This window comes from Cyprinodon tularosa, unplaced genomic scaffold, assembly GCF_016077235.1.
Source record: "Cyprinodon tularosa strain WSP-4 unplaced genomic scaffold, ASM1607723v1 ctg21, whole genome shotgun sequence".
NCBI lineage: Eukaryota > Metazoa > Chordata > Actinopteri > Cyprinodontiformes > Cyprinodontidae > Cyprinodon > Cyprinodon tularosa.
In genome coordinates this window covers 948,215-970,623 of record NW_024038778.1, presented here as the reverse complement: position 1 = coordinate 970,623, position 22,409 = coordinate 948,215, and the positions used below count along the sequence as shown (strand labels likewise).

Here is a 22,409-nt window from a genome sequence, read left to right as displayed (position 1 = left end):
ACTTTCTTTTCGCCGTCATCGTAGGTCACTCTAAATGCAAAGTGGTCCCATACAGCAGACCTATAAAGTGCTGCTGGCGCGTCTTCCAACTCCTGTTCTTTCCCACTCCCCATACCCACACAATTCTCCACAACAACTGCTGTTTTTCTGCTACACCCGGCTACGCTGCTTCGCTGCTGCTTCGCTGCTGCTTCTTCTTCTTCCTCCTCTTCTTCTTCTTCTTCTTCTTGTTTACTACTGGTGGTTGGCTTTGGTCGCAGTACCGCCACCTTCTGCTCTGGAGTGTAAACGCTTCCCCTATGAGAAAAAGGAGCAGCGCATGAACCGAACGCAACACACGTGAACCGAACCAAGACAGTCGAACCGAACGGTTCGGACAGTTTTCATAAACCGTTCCATCCCTAATACAAGTACAAAAAAAAGGAAAAAAAATGACATGCCTACAAGCTTATTTTATTAAATCTAAATATCAAACTGTAATTTTATATATCTTGGCATTTTAGTTTAAAGTAAAAAACAAAAAAATATTATCTAGACCCGTTACACATAGAGTGATACATTTCAAGTGTTAAGATTGTTCATGTGGGTAGTTATAGCTGAAAATGTGAATATCAATTGATAAGTACGAAAAAAAATACTTTTTGCTTAAGGAATTTCTGGCCCAATTAAAAGTATATCGATGCACTATATACATTCAAACAGTGGGTCTGGACTCCTTTTTGCATGAATCCTTGCATTAAAGCAGCCCTGCATGAGATCAGCCTGTCTCAGCTGAAGCCTTAAGCTCATCTCCATTGTTTGTTTTGATGTTTCTGTTAAAGTGATTAATTCGACTTTGTTTTTAAGTGAATAAAATTATCATTTTTGTAAATGAGGTTTAATTATAGTAACCTTCTTTTAACCAATTGACCAGTGGTCCAGTTAGTAGCCGAGGGGCATGCTGCAGACAGAAAACACAGATCCCACCAGCACATGATCTAGCATCTAAAACTAAAGCGTCAGTGTGGTGGGAAGTTTTAGCAAGTTGGAAACAGTAACTTCTTAAACTCTTGTATATCTTAATAACATCAACTGGGCTGTGTCTGTGGAGCAGATAAAAGAGAAAAAGACTTAGATTAGATCTAAGTAAGTGAGAAGAAAGTACTTTTGCTGACCAGTTTGAGGGATGGAGAATCAGAGAGCCTCACCGACCTGCAGGATGTGTGCGAGAACAGGCAGGGTGGAGATGCATTTCGTGACTAATACTGTGAGTGTGCTGGCTATGCAGGGCTGTATTAAAGGCAGGCAAGTTGACATAAATCCAAAACAGTGGGACAGAGGCAGGAAGACTTACAGCGAGACAGGGCCGTGGACCCTGAGAGCTGTGCAAATCAGATCAATAAACTTCATAAACGACATCATCAGCTTGGTCACCACAAAGACAGCCAAACGCCAGCCACCATCTGGCCATGTCTCAGCGGACCGCGGGTTTGGCCAGCTTAACCTTGCGCGTGAACACTAACGCATCCAGACACAGTCACACACAGTGAACTGTGCAAATATTCTCTGCACTCTGCTCTGCCATGCATCAGCGCGCGCAGAGATGCCTGAGCCAGGTAGACGCAACTCAGATCAGTCTGCAGAGACAGATTAAGTTTTGTGTGCACGTTTGCATGCATACGCCATTGCAGTTAGGCAGTTTATTCAGGAGCAGAAGGCTATGGCTTCTGAGTAACTCTGAATCTTGTTGCAAGATGAAAAACTACTGAAACAAAAGACAGAGTGAGAAGCGAAGGGCCACTAAAAGAACAAAGCAACATAAAGAATAATTTAGAGGTAGAAGAGAGTGAGTTAAGAGATGCAGCTTAAGCGGAGGTGGGGGGCACATTTCTTGCTGAGACAAGAGAAGAGCTGTGAAAAAACCTGCAAATTAGTCTTTTCTATGCGGATTTAAAGCAAGTATTGAGCATGAATCACAGTGTCTGTCTGTGGGCTGCAAGCAATTCAGAATAAGAACATTTCATTTCACACCACAGAGATGAACGTCTACATCCTGATCACATTAACACTTGAGAGGGAAAATTAGATATACAGCTCTATATCCGTCTTCTACCACTTACCTAAGACTAGGTCTTTGGGGCAGCAGCTTAAGCAGAGATACCCAGTCCTCCCCGTATTGTGCTACTGTACTTTGTGGAACTCATCTGAGGCAAATATGAGGCATTCAGGGGCCAGCTGTCATTTGTAATCTCTCAAGTAGGTCTGGGTCTGCTGTAAAGCTTCCTCTCAGAGGGACAATTTCAAAATGACTGCACAGGAGAACATCCAAACTGGGTCTTATTAGCTGTTCAAACCAGCCAGGAGCAGCTCTGCCTGAACAGTGGAGGTCTTTACCCTGTCCTTAAGGATTTGGGCACAAGCAGGAATTTCATTTTGTGTGTTTATATTCACAATCTAATTTCTTCCTTTTTATTCACAGTTCCAGATTATAGCTGAGTGTTTGATTGTCAACAGGTAAGCTGAAAGTTTATGTTTGGCTCAGCCCTCTCTTTACTTTCATAAACAGCTACAGTGTGGTTCATCACTCTGGCGGCTGCAACAATCAATCCATCATTTTGTTTGAACTCGTCTGTATGAGGGGGAGATGTAAATTTCATGTGAAGGTGACAATCGCTGTCCATGTAGATGTTGGCCATTCAAATTTGGTTTTGAGATGGGAAATCCAAAATCAGAAACAAACATTGCTTAATTTCATCTGAAAAAAAGAAAACTTTGGAAACTCCTGATTGGGAATCCCTTTTTTCAATTCCAAAACTAAAAAGGAAAAATAAAAAACTAATCTAGATGTCCTCCTCTTTTGGCTCATTAAAGCTGCTTACTCATAACTTTTTATTCACTGTTTGATACAAAAGTGTATTTCACCTTATACGCAGGTATACGACGTTGAACATCTTTGTGTAAAACGACCTAAAATATGCAAAGATTGCACTGATAAAGCCCCAAGATTAGTATCCATTTTTACAAACCATTAGGCTGTTTTAGTTAGCACGTGCTCTCCTGGTCCATCTTTTCATGGCTTATCAGTTCCCTCTGTGTCTTGTGAATGTAATTTCATTAGGGATGACAATGAACATCACGTTGAGCTCCAGCAAACTAAGAATGTACTAAGATCTTTGGCAGCAAATGAGTCCTTTCCCATTTCCTCCGGTATAGAATAGCAGGTGATGGAGTACAAATAACCACAACACAACAAATGAGAAAACAGCCATGAACACCAATGTAATGATCAATATAAAAGATAAGTGTCACAAATCAGTGGTGATGTCAGGGCTTTGTTGAAGCAAAACAGCCTTGGTAACATTTTACCCTCCGGGATTTATGAAGGCTTCATGAGGAAATCAGGAGAGGAGATTTGGAGCTTCTAGAGGAGCATTTTGCCATCCTAACCACAAGGAAACCTGAATGTAGGGGGACTTTTTTCTTAGCTTTTATAGTGGCTATGTAAACAGAGCCGAATAGATTGGTTGAGCCGTCTGTCCATCCTTCCCTCCCTCCAACCAACCCTCGATCCATCCATCTATCCATCCATCCATCATTACCAGTTATCAATACAGGGTTGCTGGGCGGCTCATGTGTATTTCTAGCCGTCAATAGCTGAAAAGCTGGAGATACCTTGAACAAATATATCTCATATTTTGCAAACTTAAAACTACACATTGGTATTTATAATCACACCAGTGTGAAGTAAGGTAAATTAACTCACTTTTACTTTTCTCACTTGAATTTCCCTGGCTTTTTATAACAAAAAAGATCTACAAGTATTTTTTGTGGACTTTCGTAGCCAATACATATTTTATGTCACTGATCTCCACTGAGTAGATTTATTTGATAAAAGGTATTTAAATGGTGGATAAAAGGAATGTTGTTTTTTGTTATATCAAGTGTTGTCCTCTATATCTAAACTTTTTAGGGGCCTTAGGTTGTTTTTTGTATCTTCTTAGAAAAAGTATTTTTATTATAAAAACAAAGGCCTTATTACAATCAAAAATCAACACCATATACTGTTTGGATGGAAATATACTGGATGGTCACAGTATACCCACCTTGAAAAACTAGGCATCAGCACTATTAATTTTTTTATTTTATTTATTCAAATCATAAAACTTAGGGGAAATATTATGCCAAACATGTCTGAAACAACTAAAAATAAAAGGGGTAAAAGTCACATAAGCCCTTAAACACAAAATGTGAGCTTTCATTTTACCATGGAGATGAAACAATGATTTCCTCTGAATCTACTGCCTTAACATACTCCACATATTCAATGTCTGGATTCTCATGAGGGGTTTTCTTTTCCTGCATGGCTAACAGCGCATAGCTAAGCAGAAGGGGGCTAATAAAGTGTACTGGTCATGCTCTGGTAGTAAACACCTTTTCAATACAGACAGACTTTTTGAGCGGCAACATAATTGCACTCCACAAATGCAAAGCTCTGCGTCAGCTCATTAAGGTGACAGAGGGGAAAATATTTTTTTTATCCATATGTGATACCAAAGTCAGCCTGACTCAGGCATTTGTTTAACTTAACTGAACATAGCCTTAAATGTTTTGTCAAAATTACTTCAACTATTGATTTGTCTTGTTATGTATGCTTAAGGTAAAAAAAAAAAAAAAAACAGAAAAATTTAAATGAAACTGTTTCAACAAACTTTCCCACATGGATGATCTAATAAATTTACACATTCCAAAACTAAACGCTGCTAGTCAGAAAAAATACAATTTCCTGCCTTTTTCTGTTTTAAATACCCCTATTATTATTAAAACACTGTGATTTTTATTCTTTATTCTATTCTGTGTATCTACAGCAACTAAGAAATATGCAAATTGGAGGCATTTCAAAAGGAGCCCGACAATGGCATTAAACATAAAGGCTGTGAAATATATCTACAGGAGACATCTAAGGACCCCCTCACATTTCTGTTCTACACATTTATACAAAAGAACATCTTCCCTGCAACAAATCTGTTTAATAGGCTTCTAGATTTGCTTCATAGAGATTTTAGTTTTATCTTCTATTAATAATTTCCTTGGTCAGTTATAATTAAAACGGTCAGTTATCTAAACAGCTTATTATTCATGACAACTGCCATCCCACGACTTAGAAGAACTTTTGTGCTTCCAGAGTGCACTAATTAATACACGGCTGAGGGAGGGGAAACGTTAAATTCTGATGTTATCTTAAGCTGTGTCTTGTTAGATACAAAAAGCCCTTGAAATGCATGCAGCACAAAACCACTATGCGATCAGAGAAAAGAGAGAGAGCAAAGAGAGGGTGGGAAAAAAAAGCCAACATACATTCTGTTACTGGGGATGATCTTGTGTCCATCTTTGTACCATGTGACCACGGGTTTAGGAAAAGAAGCTAAAGGAGGCAAGCTGATGATGACTGCTTGGCCCTGAGTTGCCGTCTTTCTCTGCTCTCCAGAAGTGAAGTTTCCCAGAACTTGGAAGAAAAAAGGGAGACGAGAGAGAAATAAATTTAGCATCAGTAAAGACTCAACAAACACATATTTGGACAATATCTGATCAGATTGTTACGAAAACCTATCAACAAAGCAGGTGGAGGTTAGTGGTGCTGGCGTCCCAACAACAGATTTTAAGCACACAGAGGAGAACTGTAACAGTGTGATAAACACGGAATACCTACAGATTTGTGAACGTGAGAATAATGCTAAAATATTTTTTACAATTTCACAGCATGAACATTTCATTTAATTCCAAGCTCATGTCAAATCCTTTGCAACATTATCTGTTCTAATGCAAATAAGACCCATTTGTCAAAGTGATCCACCTGCGAACTACAATTTACTGCAAAATATCTATAATTGAGCGGGTCCGGCCCCCTCCGAGCACTTTTTGAACAGTCAGGATCGGAGCTCATGACTAAACTCTACAGCTTATCCTTTTAAATGGTTTGCCGTCTGAGATTTCACTTCATTTTATGGTGTTAAATCTTTCCCTACTGATGGCAAACTGAAAAGAAAAATGAAAGCCTTGAATCTGTACTTGGAGTTTTCAAAGTTTTATTAGCACCAAATGTGAAATTAACATGCATAACCCCAAATTGTTTTATTTTTACTTAAATCTATTAAACTGGTGTGTAGCTGTAATTGCAGAGCTGATCTATGTGACAGTAAGTATATATACTTACAGGCAACATGCACCTCTGTTCTCCTGTGTATTACAGCTCCCATCCTGTTTCTCACCATGCACTGATACAGGCCAGCATCAGTTCTCCTCAGAGACGCCATAGACAACCTAGAGGATGACACAAATAGAGAACAGAGCTCTGAGAATCAGTGCACTTTTTCCCAGAATAATGGAAAATAGACACAAAAACAGGGCTTAACAAGAGAGTCATAAAAGAAGATGGAGGGTCCTTTTGGCCATACGCATCCATAACCTTGATAAAGAAAATAGATCATCTATGCTGCTGGGTTTCATCTGTGTACCGTTTGTGTACAAACTTATGTCTAGCCCTGATTATTTTGAGGGTTTTTTTCCCCAGTTTTTTTTAACTGCATCCATGTATTTGGTCCCGAGAAGGACTGTTAATGGGGTTTTAATGCACAGTGCTTCACTAATGGGAGAGTTGGCATCAGATGTAGGTTGGTGCCATGCTGGACAAACACACAGAGACACACATAGACGTACGCACACACTCAGGCATATACACAGGAACTGGATAGACACAGTCAAACTGGACATCGCTTTGGGGCTCATTATGAATACCAGAGCAGCCAAGTACTTAACTCCCAGGCTGTTGGTGTATACTGCCAACATACACAAACACCAACGCACGCACAGACAAGCAGACACACATGTACATCAAAGGCGCACAGACAGCTCTGTTTGAATCAGGAATGACACATTACGCAGCAACTCTAATCCAGAAACAGATTTTCATGTTGGAAGCTGTCTAATGCTGAATCTCTCTATCTCTGTCAGCCTGCCATCACATTTCTAACAGACATTTCAAATGTTTTTTTTCACTACACAAAATTCAGTTCTGTCTTAAAATAGAACTTATTCATTAGAAATGTTTTGCAAAAGTATTCATACCCCCTATAATTTCTTTGAACATTTTGTCAAATAAAACCAAAAACTTGAAAGTATTTTTCTAATGGTTTTACACAGACTAACAATAAGTAGGCTTCTGCGATGTACATACAGTGCATTTTGTATCCAATTCTAATGTAAAAGGAACATGATACAATGCATTCAAAAGATGTCACACATAAAATCTTGTTGTGCTAAATTGAATCCACCAACAGATTCTGTAGTCATCTGGTCCATCTACTTTAATACAACCTCAGTATAAATGCAGCTGTTCTGCAGAAGCCTCTGAGGTTTCCTGGAAAATATTAATGAATAAACATCATCCTGAAGATATAGGAAAACATCAGACAGGTCAGGGATGAGGTTGTTGGTGAGTAAAAACCAGAGTGAGGTTATAAAAGAATTTCCCACGCTTTACATACCTTATGGAGCACTGTTCAGCTGTTTATCTTACAATAAAAAGAGTAAAGCACACATCTAAACCTCCCAACTAAAGGCTGTTGAACTAATAAGATAACCACTGAAAGACAGCTTAAAAAAGCTTTGACTCGAGGAGGAAACTCTGTGCCAGACATTTAATAAATATGGTGAATCCATCTCTTGAGAAAAATCCATCTGTTCTTCTATTGTGGTTTATATCATTTTATTTCAGAGCTAAGCATTAAGTAGAGTGTGTCTGTTAACCCTTTGTAGGATAATCAGTGAAATAGTTTGAAATTCAAACTTTCAAGTCAGGGGTGTAATTGGATGGGAAAACAAAACCTCATTAGTATTGTAACATAAAAAAAAAAATAGTATTTTCATGGCAAAAATCAAGGACAATGTAATTACTGAACAAGCCACTTGATTTAAATATAATATAAATAAAGAGGGTTTCTTTAAAGAGACTTAATGGAACAACATCTTTAAAATAGCCTTTTTAGACTTACTTAGACTTAGACAGACTTTATTGTCATTTTGTACACACACAGTGTTTACAAAATTACATTTCATTCAGTATGGCTCTCAAGACATTTCCATTTTTAAAGTGCAGCAGTGATAAAATGTAAACACAAGACTGGTATATTATTTAAAGTTCCAACATTCAGCACTTTTTTTTTCTTCTTAAAGGAGAATTCCGGTTTTTAACACTTTTAGCCCATTTTCTGTAGTGTCCAGGATGAAATCGAATGATCGACACCAAAATTTTGACAATTGCTCCTGTCTCTGCTTTTTGGCTCATGCAGAATCCCCCCCTGGCTGCTTCAGAATGGCTTCCATAGTGCATGTCCGATAATGTCCTTAAAACAACCTTAAACGTTCTTTTTTTTAAATATGCTACTCACCGGGTCGTCAGCGCTGTTCAATGACGTTCCAAAAAAAGTTTCGTGAAGAAAAAACGTTCCTGTAGTGTTTTATTTAGCATTTTGTAAATCCCATTGAGTTCTGTTGGAATAGTCAATATCCCTCCGCCACCGGAAACGGAAATGGGGAAAACACTACACTTAGTTGTAGTCTTTTCGCTTCACTCTGTGTACTCCGACGTCGAGGTGCTAACGTCTCTGTTAAACACTTTAAAAAACTCTGAAAATGGAATACGAAAGGTGGATTCTTAATGAGGACATATTGGACTTTGAGTTTGACGGTAGAGGATACCGTTTTGAACCGGAATATACTGAGGAGGAGTATATAGAGACATTGTCGCCAACTAGTGGTCTGGAGTGTGCAACGCTTCAGATTCGAACGGGAAGCGGAAGTTTATAAGCGGTTGTGATGTATCGGAAAAAATAGCTCTGGGATTTACAAAATGCTAAATAAAACAAGACTGGAACGGTTTTTCTTCACGAAACTTTTTTTGGAACGTCATTGAACAGCGCTGACGATCCGGTGAGTAGCATATTTTAAAAAAAGAACGTTTAAGGTTGTTTTAAGGACATTATCGGACATGCACTATGGAAGCCATTCTGTAGCAGCCAGGGGGGGATTCTGCATGAGCCAAAAAGCAGAGACAGGACCAATTGTCAAAATTTTGGTGTCGATCATTCGATTTCATCCTGGACACTACAGAAAATGGGCTAAAAGTGTTAAAAACCGGAATTCTCCTTTAAAACCCCATTTTATACAACAGTCTAATGGCAGTGGGGAAGAAGCTGTTCTGGAATCTGCTGGACCTGCATCCAATGCTTCAAAGTCTCTCCCCAGAAGGCAGCAGAGAGAACAGTCCATGGTGGGGGTGTGAGGGGTCATTTATAATGGTAAGGGTTTGGGACACGCAGTGCTGGGATGACATGTCTTTAATGAAGGGAAGAGGAACCCAATGATCTTCTCTGCTGTTTTCACTACTCTCCTCACCTTCTTCCAGTCTGAGGCGCTGCAGCCTCCACACCACACAGTGAAACGGCTGGATCCATCTTAGGTCCTCCACCAACCCTAGCATGGTAAGTCATGGTAGGTAGCCGGTAGGTCAGCAAGTCTTATTCGTGATTTCCTTTGAGAGTTTGATGTTGGTGATATCTGGTGTTTCTTGCATCCCACTAACAGAGAATACCAATTCTTTTTACGAGTCCACCACACATATTCCAGAATGGATTACTTTATGTTGATGGTCAACTTCTTTAATTGGTTCACTAACTTATTGCAATTTCTGACCGTGCCCCTCTTATATTGTCTATGTCCTTCCCTGGACTTACCCGTGGAAACAGGCAATAGTAATTCAATTCCACACTCTTATCTGATGCAATAGGTAATGTAGAGGATTTTCTAGAACTTTTTAAAAGATCCGCACATTCTCAACCCTGTACCAGCTCCCGAGGATTCGGGATATCTCTGCCTCTTCTAAGGCCTATCTTTTCTTCTGATACACTTTTCTCTTACGAATCTCGGGCATTTTCAAAGAACCGTGGTGAGAAAGATGAGGTTTAATGACTGTCTTAAACTGTAGCACACCACACACACATCTGAAAGTGTGCATGCGAGGAAAAAGATAGCTGACTTGGGGGTGAGCATGTAGGACAGCCTTGCATAAACGTTATATTTCCTACAGTGCTTGCATGAAACATGAATCAAATAGGCAGCGAAAAGACCTAATTCACCCAACTGGACTTGATAGACAGTGCACTCAAAATAAATACTCAGATCTACATAGGAAACAAGTAGAGTTGAAAACTAGATTTGATTTGCTCACACCCCATTCATAGACTGCTTTTGAGAGATAAAGTTTTATATACATAGTTGCAAGACTTACAAACTATCATCCACCAACTTAAAGGTTTTAGAGCAAACTGTATGAGAGTGGATAAAATACAGCAATAGCACCCCTTGTGGCTCAAGGAAATAAACACGTATAGGTGTGGGAGGGGGATTTAAACTTTCAGAACTGCAAAATCTTTTCAACAAAATATATTCTTCACCAATGTCTGGTGAAGAATATAGCATCAAAGTAAAGGGAAGTGATTAGCAGAGGTTTTGTCCACTGTGGTGAATGCACTAAAAATTCTCAAGTTATTAATTAGATATCTTTTTCATCTTTTGATGTTTTCTTATTTAGCATCTGGTCCTAGGGTAAATTTTTTTCGATCCAAAAACGAGACAAGTAGTAAAAATGTTCCCGAGCAAACAACATTACCTCCTGAACAACTACAACAAGAATCCTAACAAAGAAATAAGCCTGATATCATGTAGTAAAAAAAAAACAAACAAACCAATTCAACATGAGGTTGAGCAAAAACTGTAAATATACAGGCTATAAAGTGGTTACAGGTGTATAGTGTCTGTATGTGGCCTCCACACTCATGTTCACAATGCCTTGCCAATTTAGTATAGGTCTGACTCACCCATCTGAAGTGGCCAGAAGGCTGAGAATAGTCCAGTGCTAAACAATGCCTCCTAGCTTAGACAATTGTCTGCTTACAAAATGCTGGCTCAACCGCTGCCTTCCTCAGTGTGTATGTGTTCCCAAGATTCCTTCTGTTTCTGAATGATGTGGAAGACAATTTTGTTTCACAGCTGCAGTTGTGCCGAAAGGCTTAGATTTTACCTTCAATTCACACAGGGACATGAAGAAAGAGGCAGCGGAGAGCGGGTGTACAAAAAGCAAAGACTTGGCTCTGAAGTATCGATTGATGCTACTCCTCTTTTCCCAATGCATATACATATGTATGGGATTAATGCAACTCTATTAACCTCTCTTTGACTTTACTGTTTAAAAGCTTTGACCTTCTCTAACTATACTGTAACTATTATATTCAGAATGAGAAAACTCTGTAGAAAATAAATAGAGAGAAAGTAAGTGACAACCAACCTGTACTGAGGTGTCCATTCTGTGATGTTAGTGTTGTTCAGAGTCCAGCTGTACTGCAGAGGCCAGCTGCCTCCGGCTGGACAGGTCAGCACCAGCCTGTTTCCCTCCATCACCACCTGCTGCCCCCGTTCTCCTCCTTGCAAGTAGGGAGCCACTTCTGATTGACACAGAAACACAAGTGAAGGAAACTAGTTACCTGGCTGTAAAGTTATACATTGATTATGTAGGAAAACATGGTATTCATACTGCATTCATTAATAAGAAGATTAAATAAAAGTAAAATAAACTGAGTGTTGAACAACTGGCATAACTGATGATAGTGTGGGAAAGTTCAGTAACGTATGATGATACCTGTACTTGTAATTGTACTAATGAAAAAAAATAATCAGAGACAACAAATGCATAAAAACCAGCTCATATAGATGTTTAAAATATTATTTCTATTACTTCTGAAATAGTAGCCCAGTGTTAAGAGAGCCTGGTGTTTGTATTGCTGGTTCAAACCTCATAGTTTCCCTATGAGCCGCAGAGGAAGAACCCCTGATCCCAGAATGCTCCCCTTTAACTACTCAGTGTGGCAGCACTCTGCTTCCAAAGGGATTGTTTAAACACTAGGGCAAATGTCCCTGCTGTGGAATTATAAAGGATTATATTCTTTCCTGAAGAAAATAATAAACCTACAGAATTTTTTTTCAATTGCACTTGTTCCTAACCATAATTAAGCAAGGAAAATAGTTAAAGGTATGCAATTCTTATATAGAGCAATGCTGAACAATTTGATTGTGAGTTTAATTCAAAACTCTTTTTACAATTGTATTATAATTATTAACATCATTACTGGTTGCAATAGCAGCCTTTGTTCACTTGGATCTTTTCTCTTTCACATGTTTATCACATAACTGAGGTCATATAGTTACCTGCTGTTATGGTGTGTAATAATGCTTTATAACAACAGAGTAAATATGAATTGCTTTGATACAATCAAATAAATAATATACAAAGCCTCTGACCAAGACTGTTTTCATAACATACCAATGTCAGCTTTCTTTTTTAAATATTTTAGCTTGATGTTTCCACCTGGAATCTGCACAGTTCATAACAATGTTTTGAGGTGATATTTGGCTAATGTCAAACCAGATAAGAAAACTAATTTAAAGGCTTCAAAAAGGACTCTAGGCATCAAAGGAGCAATAAAGCGATGTCCCCATATCTGTATATACATATTTCTTTGTATTTCTTTCCACCCTGGTCTTTATTGTTCATGGTGTAAATGCACCCTAAGATTAATAGATACAATGAAATTAACAAACTTGAAAGAGCCTAAAAAGTATATATATATATATATATATATATATATATATATATATATATATATATATATATATATATATATATATATATATATATATATATATTTAAATGTGTAAATGTATTTAAATGTGTGTGTGTGTGTTTTTACTTTAATTTGAAACATAAAGTCTGAGCAGAATGAGATTGCATAACATTCCACAGTGAGATTTTCAAATTAGATTACCAGATTACCTGTTTTTTATTTGGATAAAACATATTAAGATTCAAAGATTTTTTTCCCCCCCCTTTCTCTTTGGTGAATGAAAATATAATATTTTATTCAAACAGCTGATTTTACCTTTATTATAAATGAGAGAAATACAGAGTATCAGGCAGCTCTGTAATCAATTGCTAGTACTAGATCCAAATAGGGGAAACTTTGTAGACTCCCCTTATATCCTGACTTCAAACTAGAGAAGATCTTTTTAAATTTCAACCTATTAAAAACATATAAAAAACATTGTTCATGGAAGTATAAACTGCAGCCTCCTCCTCAGCTGTGAAAAAAAAATCAAACCAAAAACACTTCATAGTGTTGTGTTCATGCAGTCTCTAATGGCCCCTAAGTGGAATCTTCTGATTAGCATGTAGAAATCAACTTGGCCAGCCTTGCAAGGTACAACTGCAAAATGGCTCAGCTGCAGCTGCTGTCTAAACAATGTGATCAAGTCTTTAACTCTTGGCTCAGGTACTGAGAGCTGGCTTTTCATCACACGGCGCACTGGCATCAAGGCCAAAGTGCTTGTGCACAGCACCAAGGTACTGGACCTCTCACCATGTAACCAGGCCAGGATCAACTGGAAAATCGGCAGCCACTGACTATGTGGTTCTGTTATCCACACATAATGCTGGACAAAAGTAGCAAGCTTAACTGCTATAGCATGTATGAACAGTGGGACAACTTAAGATAACAGGTTCCATTTCTCTATTTTTTTGATAATTTGAGCTTACTTTGACATAAATTTCCCTTTAGCATCTCTTTTGTCTTTAACATATATAGTTTAGGACCAAGAAATTGTAAAGATAATGTTTGAGACCATACAGTGAAATATAGTTGACATACAGAAGAAAATAAATTAAAAAAAACCAACACATTCCTCTATATTTTCATAATAGACCTTAATAATTCCGACAAGGATGATTACAGCCATCATCCATAGTAATAATACCTGTTGTACTGTCTGTCTGTCTATTTATCAATCGATAAATAGATCCATCCATCCATCCATCCATCCATCCATCAGGAGTGCAATGATTTACTGGCCAGCTGTTAAATCGACGTTGATTTTCCTAATAATGAAAGATTAGTGCACGCTTTGTAGAAAAATGTTGATCCGCTAGATTACGTGACACCATTGAGCGAAACGTACTGATGTCAACACACCATGCTAGCCAAGACAGATCTAACAAGCTGAAACAACTCTGTTTACTGTACATTCGATATACACTATATTGCCAAAAGTATTTGCTCACCCATCCAAATTATTGGAATCAGGTGTTCCAATCACTTCCATGGCCACAGGTGTATAAATTCAAGCACCTAGGCATGCAGACTGTTTTTACAAACATTTGTGAAAGAATGGGTCGCTCTCAGGAGCTCAGTGAATTCCAGCGTGGAACTGTGATAGGATGCCACCTGTGCAACAAATCCAGTCGTGAAATTTCCTCGCTCCTAAATATTCCACAGTCAACTGTCAGCTGTATTATAAGAAAATGGAAGTGTTTGGGAATGACAGCAACTCAGCCACGAAGTGGTAGGCCACGTAAACTGACGGAGCGGGGTCAGCGGATGCTGACGCGCATAGTGCGAAGAGGTCGCCAACTTTCTGCAGAGACAATCACTACAGACCTCCAAACTTCATGTAGCTCAAGAACAGTGCGCAGAGAGCTTCATGGAATGGGTTTCCATGGGCGAGCAGCTGCATCCAAGCCATACATCACCAAGTGCAATGCAAAGCGTCGGATGCGGTGGTGTAAAGCACGCCGCCACTGGACTCTAGAGCAGTGGAGACGCGTTCTCTGGAGTGACGAATCGCGCTTCTCCATCTGGCAATCTGATGGACGGGTCTGGGTTTGGCGGTTGCCAGGAGAACGGTACTTGTCTGACTGCATTGTGCCAAGTGTAAAGTTTGGTGGAGGGGGGATTATGGTGTGGGGTTGTTTTTCAGGAGCTGGGCTTGGCCCTTAGTTCCAGTGAAAGGAACTCTGAATGCTTCAGCATACCAAGACATTTTGGACAATTCCATGCTCCCAACTTTGTGGGAACAGTTTGGAGCTGGCCCCTTCCTCTTCCAACATGACTGTGCACCAGTGCACAAAGCAAGGTCCATAAAGACATGGATGACAGAGTCTGGTGTGGATGAACTTGACTGGCCTGCACAGAGTCCTGACCTCAACCCGATAGAACACCTTTGGGATGAATTAGAGCGGAGACTGAGAGCCAGGCCTTCTCGTCCAACATCAGTGTGCGACCTCACAAATGCGCTTCTGGAAGAATGGTCAAAAATTCCCATAAACACACTCCTAAACCTTGTGGACAGCCTTCCCAGAAGAGTTGAAGCTGTTCTAGCTGCAAAGGGTGGACCGACGTCATATTGAACCCTATGGATTAGGAACGGGATGTCACTTAAGCTCATATGTGAGTCAAGGCAGGTGAGCAAATACTTTTGGCAATATAGTGTACATGGAGCAGCTCTGGTGGGAGGGATTAGGAGGGACGAAAGAGAGAAACAATAAAGTACACTTATTATGCCCCAACTTCCTTACATGTTTCTCTCCATTATTTACTTTCTTGATTTCTGTAGCATGGATAATATCATTGAGGCTAACTCATCATGATGGTGTTAACAGACACGCAGCTGCGGGGGGACAGAGGCCCCACATTTTGCCAGCGGGGGGGTTAAACCCGTCTTCTTTTTGCAAGAGGAAGGGGAGCCAAATGCCGATTGTTAGCAGGTCGAGCCATGTTTAAAAACATGCGTTAACTCACTAATTTCATCAGGAAAGAGGCTTAAAATGGTGTCAAGTGTGCCATCTGGTGTCAACCAGATAAGGAGAACAAAAGCAACTGTATCTTAAACCCTTGTCATACCATCACAATTTAGACCAGCCTATGTATGATGTACGAAAAATCTGGCAAAAAAGCTGGCATAAATACTAAGGTTGGCTAAGTTATGGGTACGTTTTGTATGAGCTTTTTGTAAGTTATGAGCACGCTGAAACATGTAGAGACATTTTTTCACGAGCTGTCTGTGAAGCTCTTGTAAACTCCTTACAAATCAGGGTTTGGACATTTTCACTTACAGGTTTTACACAATATTTAGATATACTGTATTAGTGAAATATTTGTTTCTGATCAGCGGGCATTGTACCTTAATGGGCGTATGCAATTATAAAAAGTCTATTTGGCAACCAAAGAGTTTGACTCTAGTATTGCAGGTCCAGGAGTGTATTTTTAACAGTCTGATCAAAGAATTGCCAATGTCAAGAAGGGAAACTGAAATGCTGTAGTTTTAAGTAATGTAAAAACGAAATGCTTTCTCAGAGGGTCTTAGTGTGTGCAGCTTAGGAATGGCAGGTGCCAGAACCTCTGAAAAAGGAGGATCACAACGATCTTTAATGAAAGGAAATGAAAATTAAACCAATGCAAGTTGATTGCCAGCCCAGAAAATGCCCTCAAGTGAGACGTTTAATTATTCTCACTCGTGTCATGGAGACTGTAAAATTTTCAATTAAGTAATGCGAATTTATTCAATTCAAATAATACAATTCCAGTAATCCTGAACTTTTTTTTAAAGACTACAAGACATTTCCCATATAAACATTTTAGTGCAACTTTGGCAATCCTCTTGTCCTTACTGTGAGATTTTCTCAGGTTATACATTCATCCCAATAGATGTCTTACAGCCTCTGATTTGTCTCTCTGTTTCACCACAACCCTTCTGTTTTAAGAAAAATAGGTACTTTCTCTGTTTCTAAGAGCGACGTGTTCAATGAGAAACAGATTTATATGAGACTTTGTTTTCGTGGGTGTATGCATGAGGTTGTGTACAGTATGTGAGCATGTGGATGGATGAAGGGGAGAAACATTTGTTGGTTGCGCTTGTCCCCATAACGGTTTATCTATAATACTTGATTTCTATAGAAAATGGCTGTCAATAAAGACTTTGGTGTCCAACATTATACTTGAATCCAGTGTTCCTGTGTTTGTTTGTGAAAGATTTTAAATTTTCTGCAACTTGCAGAATCTTCTGCAACTTAGAATTTTAAGTTCTTTGAGTTTCTATTCAAATTTTTTTTTTATTTATGTTAAATTTGAATAATCTACCACGTGCAATTTTTTTTCAAATTTGCATTTATTTTTAAAAGCAATAGAACTATGTAGTAGAAATGAATAATTTGATGATAAGAGAAATTTAGTTTTATTCACCAAAAATACCAATGTCCAAAGTTTAGCCAGTGGGACTTAGAAGTTGTTCTATCTGCATCTGTGATTCCGTTTTTGCTTTCTTTAGATTTTGCAATTTATTCTAAGTTTTGTACTTGTCTTGAGTATATTTGTATGAAATTTTGATCTTATTCATTTCATTAGCCGTAATGCAGCTCACTCTCACATCTGTACAGAATGTGGAAAGAGACAAACAGTCTGTGTCTGTTAATATGAGATGAGTGAAATGAATTAATTGTGCACACTTTCTAAATAAAGTCTTTGTTAAACTTTAGATTTTAAGTAAAATATTAAATAAAAAATCAAGCCTATTCAAAATCCATTCAACGTATTTTGTTAAAGTCTAAATCAAGTCACAAGTCTCCAAACATAAGTTGAGTCTAAAGTCTACTTTAGTCCAAGTTATGTGACCACCATTTCACACAATCTTCCTTGATCTCTGAATTTAATGTCAAGAGGTAAAACCTTTCTTTATTTTTTACTTTCTCTTTGGTTAATGTGATATTTCAAAATCAGAGATGATGCTAACATTTCATGCATAATTGTTTTCATATTAGTATCATGTGGTAAACAAGTATTTTTTTCCAACTTAACTTTTTGCCTGCTTTCTTTACTTGTAATGCAATTGATCAGCACCTGACCAATCAGCAATCTTCATTTGTCAAATACTTAAAAACTTTGTTCCCCTGTAGAAGTGCACTACAAAGATGTTACACTAGGAAGGCTTAGAGGACTTGACAATTTAGATAAAAAAATATATAACAAAAAGGCAAAGATTTTTCAGTTGAGATCATGCAGATTTCAGTAGCCAAGGTATTTAGAGACTGGAACAAAGTTAATTCTATTTCCAAACCAAAAGAGAATCTTGGAAAATGTGGAAGATGAACGAAAGCCTGCAGCAGACAGCATGGAGGCAGAGCTACCGCTTGCTTGTCTGTACAAAGGTAGCAAACAAAACTCATAGTGGCATTGTTTGCTCACATTTAGCTTGTGTTTCTTGATAAATTGTAAAGAGGTGTGGTAATGTCAAAGAAAACGTGCTGGCATGGGTTTTTGAATATTTGTAGAGTCTAATTATATATGTGATAAAAAACATGCATAATCTTCCCCCTCCTCTCATTTATTTACTAGATTCACTCACAGCTAACATCAATGTCCATTAATTCTCCTCTGTCTGTTATAATGTGGGCTTTAAGGTTGATTCAGTCTGTTACTGACTTAAAGTAATTTTACTGACTTAATGTGGCAATCAAATTCCCCTGTTGCCTTTGCATTACTGTTTGTTAATCAGGCAAAAGCCTCATTAAATGTCTCAGGTAATGTGATTCACCGTGTAGCAATTGAAACTATACTGAGTTTGCTGCCGCTTTGTTTTCATTGGCTTGCATTTCCACTTAGGCGAAGCGATATTTCAATTGGCATTGCGTCAATTCCGTCAGTATATTTAGAAACAACAGTATACCTGCAGGTCGAAATGCACTTGTAGGAACATAAACTTATTTCTTTGTTTAGGTTGCTTAACGTTTGGTGTTGACCAAGTTGACATAAATACAAATATAACTGCTTCTGTTGAATATTTAGGAATGTCAAGTACTTTCTGAAAATATAAGCCAATATTGATCTCATTCTAATCTGTTCTAGACAATGGGTGAATGAGACGTTTTCATTAACATTTTAATTGAAGCTGCAATATTTTACACTAGATTGAAGCTTCTCTGTATTCTCCAGGACCTACAAGACAATATGAACATTTCTGGAATCTTGTTAATCTGGAAAACCTAATATAAGTGTCAAGGCAATAATGGTGCTAATGTGCCCTTTGTTATCACTATGAACTACATAGTTCCTTCCCTGGAGCTTTCCTGGCCGTCCTTCCACAATGTAACCGTTACTGAAATTACATCTGAATAAGGACAACAGGGTCTTAACATTATTTGTAAAATGTTTCTGCATTGACACCATCGGTTTCTGTCTAACACCACTAAGACATCGCCTTAACTCCATTACAGATACATTTGATATTTAAACAGCCTGAACAGCTTGTAGCTTTCTCTGGTTAAGAAGGCTATATGCAATTTTGAAGCAGGCTTTTCTTGTCTCACGGCTGGGAGCTCTATTCAAATGGAAGCTAAATACATACTTTTCATGCAGTGAAAGGATTCTAATTATGACACAGCATCATTTGCAGAGAAGACCATAAAGTTGTTTGTTTCAATTTTTTGCTGAGGTTTATTTTAGTAGAAGCCAGAACAGTGGGCGAATATATTAGAGCACGACCTATGCTATTAAGAAAGATACCTTAATTTACTTGGAGTTAAATTAGTCCATATTGGTGTAATTTTGTTAGTTTGTCTACCCACACTGGTGCCTGGACATATAGCACATATAGTAGGAACTTAATGTGTTGCCATAAAGAAAATAAACTACATTAGTTTTGCTCAAGTCAGAACAGCCTGATAAATATTTTGCTCCATCCCCATATAATAGGCAGCAAGCTCACTATATGCACCCCTTAACATCTCTTATATTTATACTCTGCAATGAGGACAGTGTTTTGATTATTTTAAGAAGGTAAGAAGTACAGTAACATACCAAGATATATCAATGTCAGTTGTGATCTAGATAACCAGTAACAAAATAAAGTAAAGGTCCACAGAAGTAATGTAACTTTAGTTTACGTTAATGGAGTCAGGAAATGTTAGGATTATCCCTGTCATAGTGCCCCGCAAAATAAATCAACCATAACTTGCATCAATGATTACAGTGCTGTTGCTCTAACCCCTGTCAAGAAGGGAAGATCGAGAGGATCTTCCTAAAGTACATCAAGGGCACAATCCCTGCATGTCTCGACAGCCTGCATCTCATTTAAAGGGAGAACCACCACACAGATGATGCTGTACTTCTTACCTTGCACTTCACATGGCTGCGATACCTGTAAGGTTGCTATTAGTGGACTTCAGTATGGCCTTCAACATCGTCCTTTCTGATAGTCTGGCTCTTAGACTTTGCAATTCTGGTTTAACTCCATCACATTGCACCTGGATTGGTGACTTCCTGACCGATAAGGACCATCGGCCCATCCAATACTCGGGGTTGTGCTCTCAGATCTGCCCTCTTAAATTTTCGTTGCACATAACTGTCTTTTATCCATCCCACAAACAAGGTTGTTAAGTTTACGGATAATACCACTGTGGTGGGTCTGATTTGTAACAGTGATGAGACCCACTATAGAGAGGAAGTCCACAATCTGACACAGTGGTGCACCAGGAAAAACCTCATTTTGAAAGGCAGTAACACCAAGCGGACTACAACAAGTCCAGGAGAACTGCACATACTCCTCTCTGCATGCACTGGGAGGTAGTGAAGTGTATGGACAGCATGCTGCTCCTGGCCATTCACATTTCCTCTGACCTCTCCTGGACTTAGAGCTTCTACCACCAGGTGAAGAAGACAGAGCAGCAAGTTGGCTTTTTCTTTTGTTTATTTTGTTTTTTACGAAGTAGAAATGGACTAGACCTTCTATTCTGGTGCTCACAAACTACTTAAGGCCACAAATAAGAGCATTGTATGTCTCCCAAGGAATCAACCCACCCAAGCAATGCTGTGTTTGTCCCACTCCAATGCTTAAAAGACAAATGGCATCAGGTGAAAGTTTCTTCTCCAAAGCAGTGAGGGCAGTCAGTAAACATCCCAGCTGAAAATTTATTTCAGCACAAGATGCAATTCAATACTACATTTCACATTCTATTAAAATACAGCATTATTTAAACATTCAAACATTACCCTCTAAGTGTGCTTGTACTTTTTCACCTATGTGCATTGTGAGCTTGTATCTCAGAAAAAAAAAGGTTATTATGGTGACAAATGTCGATCATGATTCTTGATTAAAGAATAGTATTTGCAGATCCATGTGGAAATGCTGCCCTCTGCCCTCTTTGACTGCCATCTACCACCCCTGTTGTCTCAGTATGGCCAGAAACATCCTGAGGAATAACACCCACCCCGGGTTCCATCTCTTCAACCTGTTGCCCTCAGGCAGGCGCTTCAGGTCAATACGGACCAGAACAAACAGACTCAGGGATAGCTTCTTTCCTAAAGCTGTCACCATACTGATCCTACGTTCGGACTTGCACTAATGTATTGTATACGTATGTATGTGTTATTTATGTGTGCACTTTTACGGAGCTGCTCTCCAAATCTCATTGTATTGTGTACAATGACAATAAAGGCTTTCAATTCAATTCAATTCAAAACATACAAGCTCCATTTAGAATAACCTTAGCTTAGGATATGAAGCCAGGACTGTTATGCCACAAGATGACACCCCAGCGTCCATCCCCCACAGGTGACCTATTAAGGGATAACATTTATTTTAATGGAATGCAATGACATCAGGAACTAGGATTAAACGCAGAATTGAGTAAGATAATTTTATTTTGAAAATTATTATATAAATAATTTGTCTCGTGTGAGAGGAAGAGACAAACTATAAAAATGGCCTGCCAGAACAACAAGTGTCTTACCCTCTCCCACACCATCCCCCTCACTGCTCTTAAGCCATGCTGTCTGATTTAAAGACTCCCTACGAGGAACAATAGATAGTGAGAACCAGAAATGAAAAGGCAACGGGTCACTGAACAGCAACCATCAGATGCTGTCTGCTCTTACTCATTGTCTCAGTCACTCAAGTATAAAATAGTCACTCTCTTCCAAACAATACTCAGGTTTTCTAGCCGGCCTTTCTCTAAATCTGCTGTTTTCAACAACCGGTCTGTCTAGAACCATCCCTGTTGCCCCTCGGATAATCTCTGTCAGAATATGCAGGGGTTCAAGGTCTGTTCCCTCTGCAGCCTTAGGAGTAAGGTTGCCTAACAGACAGCTTGGCCTTCAAAATGTCACAGGAGAGTCAAGAGGCGAACATGCACTATTACAGACTCAAATACACACTTCTTCTCCTGCCACATCATATGCCTGTCTCCTCTCTTAAACTGATCTTAAGAAGCTTTTTAGGCAGATTCTGGGAAGGAATTCAATTTGCCGAGGAGATGGGCGCTATGATAGAGGGGAGAGGGAGGGATGAAAGGATGAGAGGAGGAGCAGGGTTACATCTCTAGGGCTGATAGTCCTCCCAGATCCAACCTCCCTACTTTCCTCTTTGTCCCTCTGCACTTTCACAGTGAGTATATAAGTGGGGGAAAACTAGGCTAGATGACACGTCTTCTACTAATGGGACAC

The 22,409-nt window shown here is 38.8% G+C and overlaps 1 protein-coding gene across 2 annotated transcripts in view; it reads right to left on the bottom strand.

Annotated features, from left to right (window-relative positions):
* LOC119783647 (protein sidekick-1-like) overlaps positions 1-22,409 on the bottom strand; it is a 433,545-nt gene that overhangs the window by 248,509 nt on the left and 162,627 nt on the right. For both annotated transcript variants that reach the window (XM_038285267.1, XM_038285266.1), the window contains exons 2-4: positions 11,378-11,534; positions 6,191-6,297; positions 5,335-5,482 (exon numbers count right to left, since the gene is read on the bottom strand). In XM_038285267.1, the coding sequence (XP_038141195.1) occupies positions 5,335-5,482; positions 6,191-6,297; positions 11,378-11,534 (412 nt within the window). The remainder of the gene's footprint in view (positions 1-5,334; positions 5,483-6,190; positions 6,298-11,377; positions 11,535-22,409) is intronic.